The sequence below is a fragment of the Falco cherrug genome, chromosome 2, assembly GCF_023634085.1.
Source record: "Falco cherrug isolate bFalChe1 chromosome 2, bFalChe1.pri, whole genome shotgun sequence".
Lineage (NCBI taxonomy): Eukaryota > Metazoa > Chordata > Aves > Falconiformes > Falconidae > Falco > Falco cherrug.
The window spans coordinates 26,471,471-26,488,517 of NC_073698.1; the positions used below are offsets into that span (position 1 = coordinate 26,471,471).

General features: G+C 41.7%; 2 protein-coding genes across 4 annotated transcripts in view; one reads left to right on the top strand and one right to left on the bottom strand.

The window, feature by feature from the left end:
* The window catches only part of NBEA (neurobeachin), a 510,084-nt gene that overhangs the window by 358,010 nt on the left and 135,027 nt on the right, over positions 1–17,047 (top strand). The window lies entirely within an intron of this gene.
* Positions 429–5,304, bottom strand: MAB21L1 (mab-21 like 1). Its single transcript, XM_005446479.4, has one exon. It carries the CDS (start codon positions 2,382–2,384, stop codon positions 1,305–1,307), a length of 1,080 nt encoding a protein of 359 aa, XP_005446536.1. The 5' UTR covers positions 2,385–5,304; the 3' UTR covers positions 429–1,304.

Here is a 17,047-nt window from a genome sequence, read left to right on the forward strand (position 1 = left end):
CAAAATGCTACTTTTATCAGGCTCACTGCTCGCTCAGTACACCGACTGCTTGTACGGGTATGTTGCGTTTCCTCAGCTTTGTTCAAAACCGAGCAGAGACACATCAGTGCCGCAGAGTAAACCTTTCGAAAAGAGGTTTCTTTTCGGACGGCTCAAAAAGTGTTACTGCCTTAACAACTGCATCGGTATCTGACAGTTGCTGATGGTCATCTGGAGCTAAATTCTAATGTGTTTGCACCACCAGTATTTCCCTGTTCTACAAAACTATTCAAAATGCAAAATCAGGCAGCAGCCCTGAAGGTTTCTGCTTTACAGGTTTTAAGCAACTCTCCACAGAAAGGCAAAATTCACAAAAGCATAGCCGCCTCTGTTGTTTTTTTTTTTTTTCAAGTAGAAAACTTGATCCGGTATTGAAACGCTTACCCATATGCATTTTACTTCATTTATTAGCTTGTAATTAAATAAATCAGCAACAGAAATTAAAATCTAAATCACAAAAGGTGTATCCAGTGTATTTCAAGTGCATTTTCAAATATATAATTCCAATATTCAAGCGTTATTATATAAGCAGAATCCAAATTTCTTTTGAATATATTTAAATAACATTTCAAGTATATTTATGGAATGTTAGAAATAGAACAAGCAATATATATGAAACGAAAAATGTAAACTTGTTAAGTTCAGACACTTCAAAAGACAATTAGCAAAAGTACCATGATAAAATCTACCTTTTTAAATGGTATCTTCTCTTTAGCAGAAACTGTCCTTGAAGTATCCAAAATGGCAATTTAACTTCTGTTCACCAAATCACAAAACACCAACATCCACTATTTCAAAGACAATGTGAGATCACAATATTTGATACAAATTAAAAGGTACATTAGGTTTTGTTCAGGTGGCATATCCAAATAGCTTTTACTCACAGAGGGTTTACATAAAAATACCGGGTTTTTTTATAATCCGTTGGTACCATTTCTGGGCAGAACGGTCACAATCATGTTAAATTACGGCCAATTTTCCTTTCCAGGTAACACAATTTCTTTTTTTTTTTTTCTTCTTCTTTCTTTCTTTTTTTCTTTTTTTTTTTTTCCATGGGGAACTGCAAAACTGTGACGAAGATAAGAGGAACCATACTTGCTGTTCTTACTTGCTTTTCTTTGTGAAGAGCCTAAACTATATTCCTTTTTAAAAGAGAGTTATGATTTGCATTGTCAAGTGACAATATTTGACTTTTCGAACAGGCAGCTTAAACTTCATCGGGAAACAAGCAGATTGATCGGTCGGGCCGCTTTTAGAGTTACCCTTTAAAGTTTCTCCAAACTTTTGGGGTTGGTAAGTATTTCCCTAGCCAGTCGCCACGTTTGTTTGGCCGCGTTTTCCAGGGCCGAGTGAGGTTTGCCCTGAAAGAGGTCTAAGTTGGGCAAGAAGTAATGCGGGCACCTCCTGCACTGGAGGCAGGAGATGAGCTGCAGTAAAATCCCGTTGAGCCGGTCCCCCAGGCACGACTCGTCCCAGTCCGATTCGCGGGGATGCTTTTCGCATTCGTAGGAAACCAGAGTCTTCATGTGATAATTATTCAGGGGCTGGCCCGGCAGCTCCAGGTGACGGTCCCGTAAGGTTTTGAGGATAGAGAGGCATTTCTTCCTGCAGCCGCCCATCTGCAGTCTGTTCTCGGCTTCCGCGAACTGCAGCACCCAGGCATCGCTCTCGGCCGAGCTCTGCTTGCCGGCCAGAGAGTGGCACTCCTTGGATAAGAGGTTGAAGCCTTCCGCCTTGACCTCCGCCACCCTGTTGGGTCCCGGCCAGGGGATGTGGGGAAGCGGCCAGTGGGCAGCACTCCGCGGCCAGATCCCCGTGCATTTGAACGCCGGAGTGATCTGCACGACGTACCTATCCCTGATTCTCAGCTTCACCTCGCTGGTGTCCGCCACCATCTTTACCACGTCTCTGTAACTGCACTTATCCACGGCTTGAGCCACCAGAGTCTGAAATCTGGACCGGATTTTGCGAGCGGAGAGGTAGCCAGACGCCGTGATGAACTCCACCCAGAGGGACATACTCCTCTTGCGCCCGTCGCTTAACTTTAACACCGCGCAGCCCGGCAAGGAGCCGTCGTCCACGAAGTTGAAAACCCCCATTTGGTTCAGGTACAGCACGACTTCAAACTCCGTGGGGGAGATGACTTCCAACCCCTCGTAGCGATTGTCCATCTCGTTCAAGGAACTGATGAAGCGAGGCTCCTGCACCTCCACCTCCTTCAGCACGTCCGACACCACTTTGCAGACTTCTCGGATTGTTTTGGCGATGGCAGCTTTCCTGGCTTGGCATTTCTCGTTGTAGTATTTATTCAAATGATACACCAGCTTGGCCTGGGCCGCGATCATGTTGGGGCAGAGATCCGGATTGTATACCGGAGTCTCGCAATAGGCTGTGGGATCCAATGCGGCTGCTAAGGCTGGAGCCAACTTCAGAGGAGAAACAGGCTGCCGCACTCTGAAATGTAACAAATGTTTTTCAAAATGCGCTGGGGCTGCTGCTCCTCAGATGCTCTCTTCCTGCTTTTTTAGATCAGCCGTCTTGAAGTGTGTGTGGCGGGGGGGGGGGGGGGGGGGGAAGGGGGGGGGGCGGGCGGGGGACTGGAGGGGGCGATATTTTTCCTCCCCCTTTTTTTAAAGGGTCCGTGAGTGAGAGGAAAGCATCGAGAGCTGCACCTTCCCCAGCAGCAAGAAAAACAAAAGTTGCACTGAGACACAGTGAGGCTTCCAGTAGTCAAAATAATAAAACCTCTTCGTATTTATTTATGTTTTCCCGTAGTAATCACTGTGTGTATGCAGGGTGGTTAATCAGATGGTGGAAAAAAGTGCCGTGTGTGTGTGTGTGTGTGTGTGTATATGTCAGAAGAAGCTGGCTGTTGGTTTGTATAAGAGCCCAGATGCACTCGTGTGGAAATTATAAAGGCAGGGCCAGGCAGGCGGGCGGCCAATCGCCACTGGCCTCGTCACTGCAGCCTCTTTCAGCTCAAACCCGGCTAATTAATCCCTCTCTAGGAGATAGATATGTATACACAGACACACACACACACACGCACACGCAGGCACATATAGAAAGGTAGAAGGTTACTAGCAGAAAACCCGCCCCGGTCGTCTGTGGCTCGGAAATCCAGAGAAATGGCTCTCCTTTGGGTGCAACTCCAAGGGTACTGGCGTTTCGCAAGGACCTGGCAAAACTGTGCGGCTCCGCACTGAATCCCCGCCTGCCTCCCCACGGCCGGGGCGGGAACGCAGGTGTATTAATGGGCAGCCATCAACTGGGGAGCTGCGGACCGGGCTCGCTCCTACAGGAGCAGAGGCGTAAATTCATTAACTCACACTTGGCGCCACATCACGCTGTCCTTTCCTCCTGATAGTTGTCTGTAACTGAAGCGAGAAGTTGCTGTGTTGGTTTTTTTTTGTTGTTTTTTTTTCCCTCTCGTGAACCGGCCAGTGAACAAGGCAGCGCATTCACGGCAAATTTAGTGTCTTTCGGGATAAAATATTACGCCAAAGTCCACGATTTGTATTGTTTTAAAAGATCTTCTGACGGGCTGTAATCGATTTTGAGGTTTAATGCATTTCGGCATTGTCTCTGCCTTGCTTTTTGTGTTTGTACCTCATGAAGGGAGAATCAATCGCTAAACGTATCCGTCAGGTCTTTTTCACGTTCCCTCCAGAAATCAAGTAGCAGATATGAACGGTAAATCTAATCTGCCAGTTCTCAGCCTCGTTTTTATATTCCGTATAGCTCTCCAATATATTGTGAAGAGTGGATGTTCAGCTGCTTTTTGAGACGCACTAGAAGTATCTCTGAATTTCAAACCTGGACGATTTATCGTATGGCGAGCGCTGCTAGCAAGCTGCGTTTAGTAAATGTGCACACGGGAGGGATGCTAGCGACTGCAAACGTGCTGGCACGCTACTCATCTGACAGTTCGGGGTTTCGTGCGCGTGATGTGTAATTAGCAAATTTCGCTTTCGGTACTTTAAGTGTTAGTAATCGGGACCTTTATTTGTAAATAAGCCGGGGTGGCAAACTCCTCTGCTTTGCAGCATTCACTGAGCTTCACTACGAGAGAACCCCACATTACATTTTAAGGAAAAAATAAACCAGCAAAGCTCTTAATCGCTTGGAATCTTTAATCTACTAACCGATTACTAATTCTTAAAGTAACTGCCACGGGCATATCCACCGTCAAGGAGAAGCCATACCGCAAAGAACATTTCACGACATTTATTCAGCGCATCAATGCGACCAACTTTATCGCACGTAGCGCAGGGTTCCTGACTTTGGCCCGCTCGCTCCGGCGTCTGTGCGGCTGCTCCCCGAGCCGCTGCCCGGGAGGCAGCTGATGCGGGACCGCGTGCTGCCCGTTAGCGCTGCGGGGCTGGGGCTGGCTCGGGGCGCCTCGCTGCAAACCCGCAAGTGACAGGTCCTCCCGAACGAGGAAGCTCTTCTCTAACCGGCCGCAGCCCCCTGGCCGACGGCGGAGGGGCGGCCGCTGTCTGGCTGCTACGGGCGAAGAGGAGCTGGTTTCCTCCAGGCAAAATTTGCTCCCTCCTCCGGGTAGTTTCCCGGCCGGGCGCCGGGCGGGACACACGTGGCTCCGCCCGGCCGCGGCGGGTCCGGCTGTGGCTGCGCCAGCGGCGGAGCGCGCCAGGTCCCGCCGCCTCCCGAGCCGCCCCGCAGGAGAGCGGCCGCCGGCCCGGCTCGGGGTGCGGGGCTGCCGCCTCCCTCCCCCGCGGGCTGCGGGCTCCCGGGGGCCGGCTCCCCCCGCCTCCCCCGAGCACACACTTACGGGGGTCCCGGCTGGGTCCGAGGGGGCAGGCGGGCACCTCCCCGCCGCCGCCACTGCCGTCCCCCGCAGCTCTTACCGGCGGCTGCCCCCGGGCGCGCGGGGAACCTGCCGCGGCGGCGGGGGACGCGGAGGGGGCGGGGGCCGGTCCTCTTCCCCCTCCGCGGGCTGCGGGCGCGCCGAGCAGCCGGCTCGCCGGCACCGCCGCGGGCCCCGTCGGCGGGCGGGGAGGGGGAGGCACCTCGCCGGCCTGGCACATCCCGCCCCCGCGGAGGGGGACCGGGACGACCACCCCTCCCCCCCCTTCCGCCCCTCGGGGCCGGGGGCGATGCAGGTCGCGCCCTGCCCTCCGACACGGGCGCGGGGCTGGCCGCAGCAGGGCACGGCTGGGCTGTGCGGAGGACGGACAAGCGGCGAAGTTGGGTTCAACTCCGGCGGGCGGGTCCCCGGGACCGCCTGGGGCGGGGGAAGGCCCGCGGCGGTGCTGGCCCCGGTCCCCGCCCCGGCGCGGCGGCGTGCCCGGCGGCAGCCGCTCGGTCTGGGAGCCGGCCGGCGCGAATCCTCCGGCCCTATCTCGTCGGGGGCGGCTTCTTTGCGATTTAAATGAGAAAGAGCGCCTTCCCCGCGAGGGTTACATACAAGCGCCGCGTAAAAACGAAAGTTACAGCGGGTGGACTAAAGCTTGTCCCTTCCTCCGGGCTCCGCCGAGGGACCGGGCTTTCCCCGCGGCGGGGGCGCCCCGGTCCCCCTGCAGCGCCCGGCCCCGCGCCCGCACGAACGGTGCAAACGCTTCGGGCCAGGGCCGGGTTGTTTTTGCCCCCTGGGTTTCAGCTCAGTAAATCCGGTTGCTAAAGGCAAAAGGCGATAGGTGGTACCTCTGAGCTGTCGGTGGTCTTCATTTTCATAAAGTGGCAAAATTAATGTAAATAAAAATTACGTCTGATATCCTAAATCAGAGCTTGCAATGCGTAATGCTAAGATTAACCTATGATACCAAGCAATGCAGGTTTTACTTACTTATTGTATCTTGGTGGCGATGGGCAATGACTTGGCTTTAGCCTTGGGTGGGTGATGGTTAGCTCTAAAAGTTGGTATTAACTTCTCTACATCGTTTCATTTCCCACATACACAATAAACATTTGATAGTTTGGATTTAGGCATTGCTGACAGCAGTCAACCCCTGAAATGTGACTGCTAAGGCGACCCGATCGTTTACATGACAAGAATTTGGTGGTTTGGTTTAGACTCCAAAAATTATTATCTGACTGTGTATGATATAAACCAGGAATATTTCGGAGCTTCTGACCACTTACTGCAGTTATTTTTTCCCTGTAGTTATTGATGTGTCCTTCATAAATTACAAAAGGAACACCTTTTCATCACGGACTTTTATTTTTATATGTATTGAGTTGTTTTGGAAAATTGAGATTATAATCTCAAATCACCTCATTAAAACGATGATTGATCATTTGTCACGGTAACGGTACCATATGATATTGGTGACTTTTACCAATTTACTTATTTCTAGTTATTTCTCCCTAATTGGGGGTACTATAACAGTATTTGTTGAACTCTGCTTGTTATTTCAAATCTTCAAACTGCAGTGCCTTGTCACACAGTGCTCATGTTAGCCAAAAAGTCAAATGGTGTTGAAAATCTTCGACTGCAGGTACTGGCCTATGCCCCTAAAATGTAATTTGCAGGGGGGGGAAAATAAAGTTCTCTATATAAATTTCACCAATAATTTATTTTCATATGGTGAAAAGTGTAAGTTAAAATGCACATGCAGATGCAGACACATGCAAAGTGCTTGCATTGATATCACTTTATATTTCTTATTATATAGCGATAGTTTTTCCACACACAACTGCTCATGAATTTTAAATTTTTATTTTTTAATATCTGCCTATTGCACTAGGGAGCTAGGAAAAAAATGAAGCCGAGTTGATTAAATTATTTATCCCTACTGCTGAAGTGAGTTTGAAGGCTCATTGAATGTATCTGATTTCTTGGCTCCTCTTTCTCCCCTTCCCCCCTCAATTCATCCTGGTTATTTCATCCATATCATCCTGCCAGCAACAATAAATTTACTTTTTTTCAAGTAGGAAAACTAAAGACAGATATTTGTGCCGAGTTTGCTTTAAGTGTCACATTATATAAAATAGGCAGCATCATTTTTTTTGTGGTACCTGCAATTCTCTGTATTCTTATTTTGTAGTTTACTGTTTGCCTCCACTTTCAAATTTAGGAAGAAACAAAAAGTTAAGTTTAAATGTAAGTTGCTATAGTGTTTGCAAAAGTGCAATTTTAATGGACTTATACACTCTCTACTTAGAATTTTGGGTATAAATTTCTCATTAATTATGTATGCAAACATTTTTCTTCTGCTACCTAGTTTACTGCAGATGCTTTTTACTTTTTTAAAAAACTGTGATATAGCTCCTTTTTACAGTACACAATTAGCATTCATTAGTGCTGAATCTAACACATGTATGTATTCTCTTCCCATTAAAAAAAAAAAACAAAACAACCACCAAACAAACCATGAAAAGAGTTTGCATTACTGTTGGACTTGGTCATCCTAGGTCTTATGGATGAACTGTTAATGCCTTAAATTCCTCTAATCTGCAATCTGTTAAGGGAAAAAACCAGTAATTGATTTGTTTTCTTTAAAAGTTATGTCTCAAAAGTAAACATGGAGCTTGCACAACTGTAACTTTAGCTAGAACTGCAGAAATATTCAAGCAGGGGAAAAAATGCATTGAATTATTCATTTGGTTCACTTCTCCATCAGCTTCTGCAAAGCCAGACATTCCTTAAAGTACAGTGTTTTATTTAAGCAGTCCAACACTAGGGTTTTTTTTTTAGATCTCCTGCTTGGAGAATGCTCTTTTCTGCTGAACTGTGAGAGGAGGGTGGAATCAGTGGGGATTAGCGCCTTTTAATCTACTACATCTGTAGTGGGTCATCCAACGCTGCAGAACTCTCATTACTCTCTCATGCTGTATATGATTAAATGACTGAAAATATTCAATGTTGACCTTGAAAATAAAGCTGTATGTGTTGGATGAGCAGCTTCCGAAGACTTCATGTCTAAACTAACTTTCCTCTTGGTAACCTAGCCCCGGAATATGTTGTCTGAGATCAAAACTGAAGTGTGGGAGCATTTGAAATACATCATTATATAAATTATGGCACCCCTCAGCTTGTTCATGCTGTATTTTATGAGTGACCCAAACATCTTTCTAGCCCAGTCAAAATAGGAGGGTGGTATGTCTTGAACATACTTATTTTTGTGAGTGGTGTTTTTGTGTAAGCTGGTTTCATATCAGCTAACAAACAAAACTACATCATCTTGTAGGTAGCTGCTAGAGCTGTTGAAATCAGCAGAAAACATGTTGCTTAACATCTTTGAACATTAGCCTATAGAAAGGTGTAAGTAAGCATCATCTTTTCATAAACATTTTGTCATGTTACGTGTTTATTGCTGCTTTTCATGCTGCTGATACTTTGGGCATGTTAAGCCCCTCTAACTCAAAATGAAACTTGTCCTCTCCCGTTACGATAACATGGGTATGGTAAATTACCTATGTAGCTCACTTTATCTTGATTTAGCTATAAAAAGACATGCCTAACATACTTCAATGCAGACTTCTAATTTTTAATGTAGTGTATAGCTCTCCGGTATTTTCTTTACAAATAATGGTGAAGGGAGGAGTTGAGTGAGTTGGTCGTGAGTGATTAATATGTTTCGTTGAACCTTGTGAAGGCCCTGATCCTGCCAATGCACACATGGCTAGTGAAACATTCAGCTGGTGCTGGGGAGGTCATGGGCTTCTTCAGGCTCACAGGTAAGTGCATGGGCAGTTATTTGCAGGATCAGGGCCTAAGTGGGCTAACACTTGGAGGTTAACGTTTGAATAGGATGAAATACAGTGTGCCTTTAAAATACCTAATGCATCAAATGCTTTGGTAAGGAAGTATATTTTTGGCCCAAATATCTACTCTTCTGTCAAGCAGAACTTCCCTATTAATTTCATTGTGTTTTAGCAATAGCATTGAATTAGTTCCTTGAGAAAGGGCAGTGCTGTTTTGTCCATATTTTAGCAAGATGCTCCCACAAGAATGCGTTTCCGAATCTGCTCTAAAGCCTTTACGAGGAGACTGAGGTTATTCAGAGAAATGAGTGAAAGGTTATGCTTTCAAAATCTCTATTAAAACTGTATTTTTCATGTCCTTTTGCATATTCAGGACTATTTCTATAACTCCCAAAAGGTACAAAATCTTTTAACAGTCTTAAATATAAGCAACCTACTTGCTAAAAACACTTATTCATTGTTCCTAAAAATATCCTAGCTATAATTGTAATATAAACATGTCAACCAACTTATTATTTAGGGAAGAAGGGGAGAGATGTGTTCAGGAAAAACTTGATACTTAGATCTTTTGAGCTTTAAAATGCACTGATTTTCCCACCACCACTCTGAACTTTGTTTTCTTAACTGGTGGAACATTGTCAGTACAGAGCATAATATTTTATCTAGGGGGGAATTGACTTTCTTATTAAGGGCAGCAAATGACTCTAGTTCTCCTTTTATTTGGGTTTGAAAATTTAACCTAGGTCACCTACTGTCCTTCCTACTTTTCCCTACCATTTTTTCATCCCAGCTCTAGGACAGAATATACAGAACAGGATCCTTTGTGGCATAGTGCTGGTGTCACTGAAATGAGAAAGACTACAGGGATAACAAAAAATCTTGTAATTTCATAAATCTGCAATATAATTGTTGAAAGAGAAATACTAGCTGCTTATGGGAAATATCTGTTTGTCTTAAAGGAATATTATTATCGATTTTTTCTCAATAGTAGAAATAGATCTTGCCTTTCAGGCGTGTTATTGTTTATAACACATTTGTGCCATTGAAAAGAAGAAAAAAATTATGGAGTATCTGTTAGGGTAGTGACAATGTTTTCTCTTGTCTCCTTAGTTTTAGATGAGGCAAAGGAGCTATCTTTATTATTTCACATTTCTGAATAATCTTTATTTATAGTTGACGTTGATACAGAATAATTATTTTGTAAAATTAAAGGAAATTTCAAGGAAAAAGTTTGATTTTTTTGTTTGGTTTTTTTTGTTAATGCTGTTTTTAATGGGGTGGATGTGGTTATGTTGTGTGACACTCAAAATACATGTGAAAAATGGACTGTAAGTATTTTCTTTACTACTTTTACTTGGTCATTACAGTGGTAGTTTTAAGGTTATGCAGCATTTACAGGCCTGCTAAGATCACTACTGCGATCAACGTGATTCTGTCTTATTTTCAGTGAGTGTTTTACCATGTCTATTTCTTGCTTCCTTCTGCAAATTATTTCCAGGAATGAACTGGCTAATTTTGTCTTCAGTTTTTTAAAATAACCTTATCAAAAGGAACAATTACCAAGTGCAGAACTTTTACTAATCCTCTGAAGCACAGAAGAGTATATGGCATATGCTAGGCTGTGCCGTAATGCTTGCAATTTCCAGCTACGCTTCAAGACATTGCTTCTCTAAGTAGGTAAAAAATGACAGCGAGTATGTTGGACAACAGTTTTCTCATTATATTCTGTAAGTGCATTCATTATGTATTATTAGTCCTTAATTGTAAAGATGAAATAATATAACCATTTATCTTGGCAAGCCCATTACTTATCAGCTGTACCTTAGAAAATTGTGTATATCTGTGTGAATGTTTTCTTCTATACATACTATTCAGATTTTTGACATAGGGGATGAGAAAAAACTTTTCAGAATAAATGTATAACTAATCTAATCCACTCTTGGTAGGCAAACTGTGTATCTTCATGGGGTAAAAGAAGCCCTCTCACTCTCACCCCCACAAAATTCAGTTCTTCATTTGTTTTGTTCACCACGCTGCATTAACACAGTTTTCCCTTGTGTGCATCTGCCAGTGTACAATTTAGCCACGGGCATCTGTAGACCTTGTGGTGATCAGTATTGCAGGCAAAAGCCATATGTGTTTAAATAAAAAAAAAACTCTTTATTTCATTTGCTGTTTTAACTGGATGGATAACTTTTGTGCCTCAAGACAGAGGAAGAGAAAATACAGAAATAATTAATTGCCTCTATTCTTGAGGCAGTTTCATTTTCCCTCTCCAATATGGAATGCTTGTCAGCTTCCTTGATAAATGACTGCATGTATTTGCATAGATTTTACATTAACACAAAAATTAGTTTTATTTGTGAAAAACTAGTTTACATAATAATGCAAAATCTAGCTTTATGGATTATGTTTCCAAATTTGAGAGACTGAGGAGAAATGAAGGTTTTTTCTTCTTTTTTTAAAATTCTTTTTGTTTGATGTTGGTTTTTTAATGTGAAGGCATATTAGTTTGTAGCTTTGTGTTTTGTTTCTATAAAAATAAACAGATCAGGGTCTTTTAATGTTTATAAACCATTTATTCAGTATTTCATAGATTGAATAATTGATGGTAGTATGAAAATGACTTATTTCATAGACTTTTACGCATTCAGTTTATTAAATAACTCTTAAATATGAACACAAGCAAAAGCTTATGGAACTGTTTTGAAAAAAAAAAGAATTGTGGCAAACTTAGCTGTTAAATACACTATGGGAATATACTTTAAGTTTCTAATGCTGCTATTAAAGTAGTGCTCCATCAGGCATTCTTTCAAAGCATTAATGTACTGCATTAGCTTGTATGCTAGTGTAGGACTATTTATTTTCCTATATCTAATTACCTGTCTGTTTTAAGTAATTAGGCATTCCTAGCTTGAAGTGGCAGTACTATACCTCTAGTTAAAAACTGTGTTTTATTCACTATTTGTCATGTCCATAAATAAAATTTACAAATCAATCAGTCTGAAATATCTTTGAAGGAAAATATACTGCCCTAATTTTGAGCCAATTGTAGTTATTTTCAAGTGACATGAATTGGGTGTGTGCTCATATAATAAACCTGGTGTCTTGTTGTCTAAAGGTAACTGCTAATTGCATATCGGCCTGTTGTCCCTGCTGAAGAAAATATAGATGCATTCATTGCTGTTATTTCATGCTCTGTAACAAAAAGAAAATATTGCTCTTTATGAAGCGTGCTATACTTAATGGCAACTTAAGGTAAAAGAGTGCCTTTGCCACTTCTTGAATCTGGGACACCCTAGGTGCCAGCTGTCACGGCTCAGCTAATGATGACAAATGCCCCTCTCTATGCAGATTGCAGAGCTTGCAGGCTGCTTTGAAAGGCAGTCAGATTACCTTTCTTCAGATAGTAACTTAACCTTTTAAACTCAAGTGTCAGAATGAAATTATTAGCTGGGATAGTTTCAATATCTGTTTCTTTAAAAAAGAAAAAAAGAAAAGAATAAGGCAGTGACTTCAAATAATACCATAGCAGCTCGTATTCACAAATCGTTCATGCTTCTCTGATGTTTTAAAAATGCGAAATTGCTGCCACTGTGCCTGTGAGCACTATATGGAGGTTGTGGGCACTGAATGCATGAATACTGAAGCGACCTCTCGGTTGCACTACACAGAAATGTGGCCAAGCGGGCCAAATTCTGTCCTTGCTTGCATCCACACAGCATAGCTCTGACTGATCGCAGGTTAACTGATGCTATTTATAGTAACAGACCTTAATTGATCTTACATGTTGTGAATATACTCGACTCTTTGCGTGACAGTTCATGTTACCACTCTAAGTCCACGAACCTCAGTTAAGAGTCCACTGTATCAGAATAACTGGGTTATTGGGTGGATATGAGCGATTCCACAGAACGCAGTGTCATGTGGTTAATGTTAAGTTACTAATTTAAATAAATTCTTCAGTCAGAGTTTTGGAGTTAATTTCTGGGGTTTCTTGGAAGTAGCTAACAGATGTGAGGATATTACATAGTTCCCTAACAGCACGCTGAAATGTAACAAAGTATAAGTGCCGTATGTGCCACCTAAAGGTGTAGGGTGCTTTTTGAGTGTGTACACATACATGTGTCTATAATTTTATGCAGGCCTATTTGTATGTGTTTAGATGTTTGGATATAGAAGTAAATAGACACATAGGCATTCATATCAATACACGTACACATGCACTAGTCTACACGTGACATCCAAACAATATATATTTCCAGATTTATATTAAAATACTGACATATATGAGCATGTTAAACTTGCACATTATATTTGCCATTGAATCAGTCTGTACAGTGAACTGTATAAGAATATCGGTTTCCATCTGAGTAAAGTGTAGTTTTGTTACAGCAAACAAGTACTTACCTCCAATATTTTCACATGATCAAATCTCCATAGCAGTGGGCAGTAATAGACAACTACAGGAAAGATGTGGAAAGACATTTAATGAGAAGACCAGGGACACTATGGTATATGGATGCAAAAAAGTAAATAGCAAGAATAGGGAAAAAATGTGCATTTGGTATGAGACTGGAATGTCCCAGAGAGAAAGTAGTTATTATGATTGGCAGAAAGTACAGGAGGCAGAAAAAAATTAGCAAGTTTACAGAGCAAAGTTAAGATGAAATCAGTGTTGCAATAATTGTAACGTGGTTGGTTCTGTAGTAATCATTAAAGGAAAGGTAATCTGATCCATTAACAGAATGTTAATTAATTTTCTTTTCTCCAGAAGAGAACAGATCTGATTGCTGATATGTACATTCACTCAGTACTTACTTCTTTTGGTAATATGGTGTTTGCAAGGGAAATGCTGGTTAATATTACATTAGAAATGTTTCCTTTTAAAGTTTGGGAAAGAACATTTGGTTTTGCCTGTGCATAAGTATGTTAAATTTAACATTCTGTTTTGTTTTGTTTTGCTTTGTTTTTCCTTTAAGTCATTATGTTCAAAGTATTTAAAACTATACATGTTTTATTATTTTGAGCAAGTGTAGCACAATCTGGGAAATAAAAAAGACAAAGATCTAGTGTTTTATACTCAGCTTTCTCAGCTTGTTGGTTGAATGGGCATCAAATGAAGTCCAATGCTTATACAAAAGAAATGTTCCTTGTTTGGATTTGCCCCATCTGTGTCATCTGGTGGCTTATGCAATAGGAGGTGTTATCACATGAATCCAAATGCACAAGCCAGTTGTTTTATGGACTCTTTCTGTGCTTGGAGGAGTTTATAAGTTGCCCACTCTATTGTGTGTCACTCCCAGATGACACATGTGCATTCTGCTGAGCATATTTTGGGGGTAATTATAACTAATGAAGCCTGGTACACAGCTTGTTCACAGAGTGATTTATTCTGCTCCTGTCTGATTCCTGAGAGTTCTGTAAAATGGTTATATTGTGCCTTCCACTTTGGACATGTATGGGAGCATGTGGTATTGAGTCCATCTGAGAAATTTTGCTATTCAGTGTACCACAGACTAATTACAAAGGTGCTGGCTGGGTACATCTGTTTAAAAATATAGGGATGAACTGAAATTATAAAATGGGATCTGTAACTTTAGAGATATTGACTTTAGTATGGCTCTTGTTTAGTCATTTACTCTTCCCAGACTTGCAGTAACTCATTTAGATGTACTGCTGTTAAATGTCTCAGAGATTCTCTGAACCACATAAATTAAGATTAGGTTCCCTTTATACCTTTCAGGAAAGCAGATTTTGTTATGCAATTTAAGTTCTGATAACTGCTTAAATTTTATGGAAAGATGGATTTAAAAGACAGAAAGGAAGTATCTTGTAGCTTTGCAGATTTCAGAAAGCAACAACAACAACAACAACAACAAAAATCATGACTGAAGCCTGGGTGTCAACCTCTATTTAACCTTAGATGTACCATTTTCACCCTAACGTGTCTTGACTTAACCAGTCTCTCAGGGAAGTAAATCCACTGACATTAGTGGGACCCATCCTTTATACATGAAGTACTTATACGTTTGTTTGCCAAGGTGGTTTTGAAAATCTTTTTTCCGAGATGCTAACATATCTCCGAAATCATGAAGTAACAAGGTGCACAGAAGCTGCAGGGTTTGTCACTTCACCTACCACATTTGCAGATATCCAAGCGGGCTGGATGTTTTTACAAGTGTCTCAGCATCAGTGTTCAGTAATAATAGTCTTCAGTTGTATCTGTCTTCATATCAGCTTCTTCCATCTTCATCCTCTAACTCTGTATCCAGATATGAAAGACTTTTGCATCTAATTTCTTCCAGAGCTTAAACAAAATTTTCCTTCACAGAAAAAAGAGAGGTTAAAAAGTTTTCGTACTGCTTGTAGGAATGGAAGAAGAGAGATAAACCCTTATTTTGGTATAGATAAAAAGCATTTTGTAAGGTTGGAAAACACTGCTTAGAAAATACAGGTCACATTCTTCCTACTACTGCATGAGTAGGAAATTAGTTTCACTGAGAATGAATTATTGTTTTCATCTGTTATTGTGAAAACAACCTTGGGTGTGCTCAAGACAACATTAGCAGCATGATTGGGGAGAAGATATCACTGGTTCTCAGAAGTGAATCATATAAGATGGCATTCCTCAGCTAGCATGTTAAGCAAGGGGATGTGGTTACCAGCAGACCTGAAGTTTGCCTGTGCCCTAACCTGTCCTAGTGAACTTTGTAGTATAAATAGCATTTTTTGCAGTCAGTACTTTCATTGGGAAAGAAAAGGAAAGAAAACAAAACTTCAGACTAATTTTTATCTTCATAACCATGAAGATGAAAGCGGACAGGTCTGCCAGTGGCTTCATTCTTGCTCCTGAATTTGCATGGTGCATGTTCTCCTAGGAGCAGTTTGCAGTGTTATGTACCAAAGATGATAACTGTCAGAAGGTGAGTCTTGGGGAAAAGCTGTAAATAATGGGTGTGAGTATATAATGTGTGTGGAGAAACACAGAATTTGAAAACTGAGTTTGCTGAGAACAACTGCATCAGTTTTAAATAAATAGAATTTGGTTTTGGGCTGTGACAGTGAGGATGTTTACCTTTATGCATTGTTCGGGATTTCCTCCATGTATAAAAACATGTTCTGAGGACAATTTTTACATGATGGTTTATGGCAATATGAGATCTGACCTGGGTTTGGGCTAGTTGATGATACAATTGTGATAGGTTTTGACTTGTTGGATAATGCACATATTACCTGCTTATTGTGCCAGATATTATAAGAGGTTTGCTAAATTGACAAAACATGCTTATCATTGAAATCCTTAGATAGGATACACCTCACAGATGAAAACCAGCATTTTGCACGTTTTGTAACGTTTTCTGGTTTTTTATTTGTTCTGTGTTAAGGACCATGAAAAACTACAATGACTGGTATATTAGAAAATGCCTAAAAATGAGCAGTTGTTTTCCTTGAGGAAAGATTGTTACACTTGTAAAGAATAGTTAGCTGGAATTATGTTTGTGTGCTATTGAAATGTTGCAGTTGTCAGGTGTAGTTTTGTTTGCTGAGTAATCTACTCATGTTAGTCAGAGTACATCTGTTCTATATAATTTTAAACATTTCATAAAATATTTAAGATCAATGGTCCAAATCAAGCATTAACTAAAATGATGACACTAATTACATCAGATGTAGTTGGGTCAGTGAAGCTTACATGTCATTCTTTTGTGCTGACGAAACTTTTGTTGCATGAACTCATGTCTCATTTTAGCCAGGCTCTGCAAGAGTTTGCATCATAGCAGAGTGTGGCCTTCTGAAAGCTTGGAATTGCAGCTGTAGTTTCATCCTCTGTGCTACTTTCCTTTCCTCTATAAGCTGCATTCATTTTATTCATTTCTATTCTTTAGCTCCTTTACATGAATTTTGTGACAGGAATGACTATTCAAGTCACCTTGAACCTAGAAAGTTATTTATGCAATGCCATGCTAGGGCTACTGCATATCATATGCTTATCAGTTATGGGTTGGTGAAAATCATTTTTTATAGAAGTATCTAGAAAATAGTAGTCATTAGTGCCTACAATGATATCCATTTAGCAGAAATTGGAACCAAGAAGCTGAGTCACTTTTTGGGCAGTAAATTCTTACTTGCTAAGCTCAGCAGTGTTAGCAGCAGACTTCCCTTTCTGCTGGTAAACCATGCCCTTCCATTTTCCCTGGTAGCCTCCCAGATATGTGGGGCCAGGCTGCCTGTTTGGACAGTCTGTTTTCTAGAAATTCTGAAAAAGCGTTGACGGAAGAGTGTTTGCCATATTCCATACGTGCTGATCAGTCACAGAGTGGATGTGTTGGACTGCTTG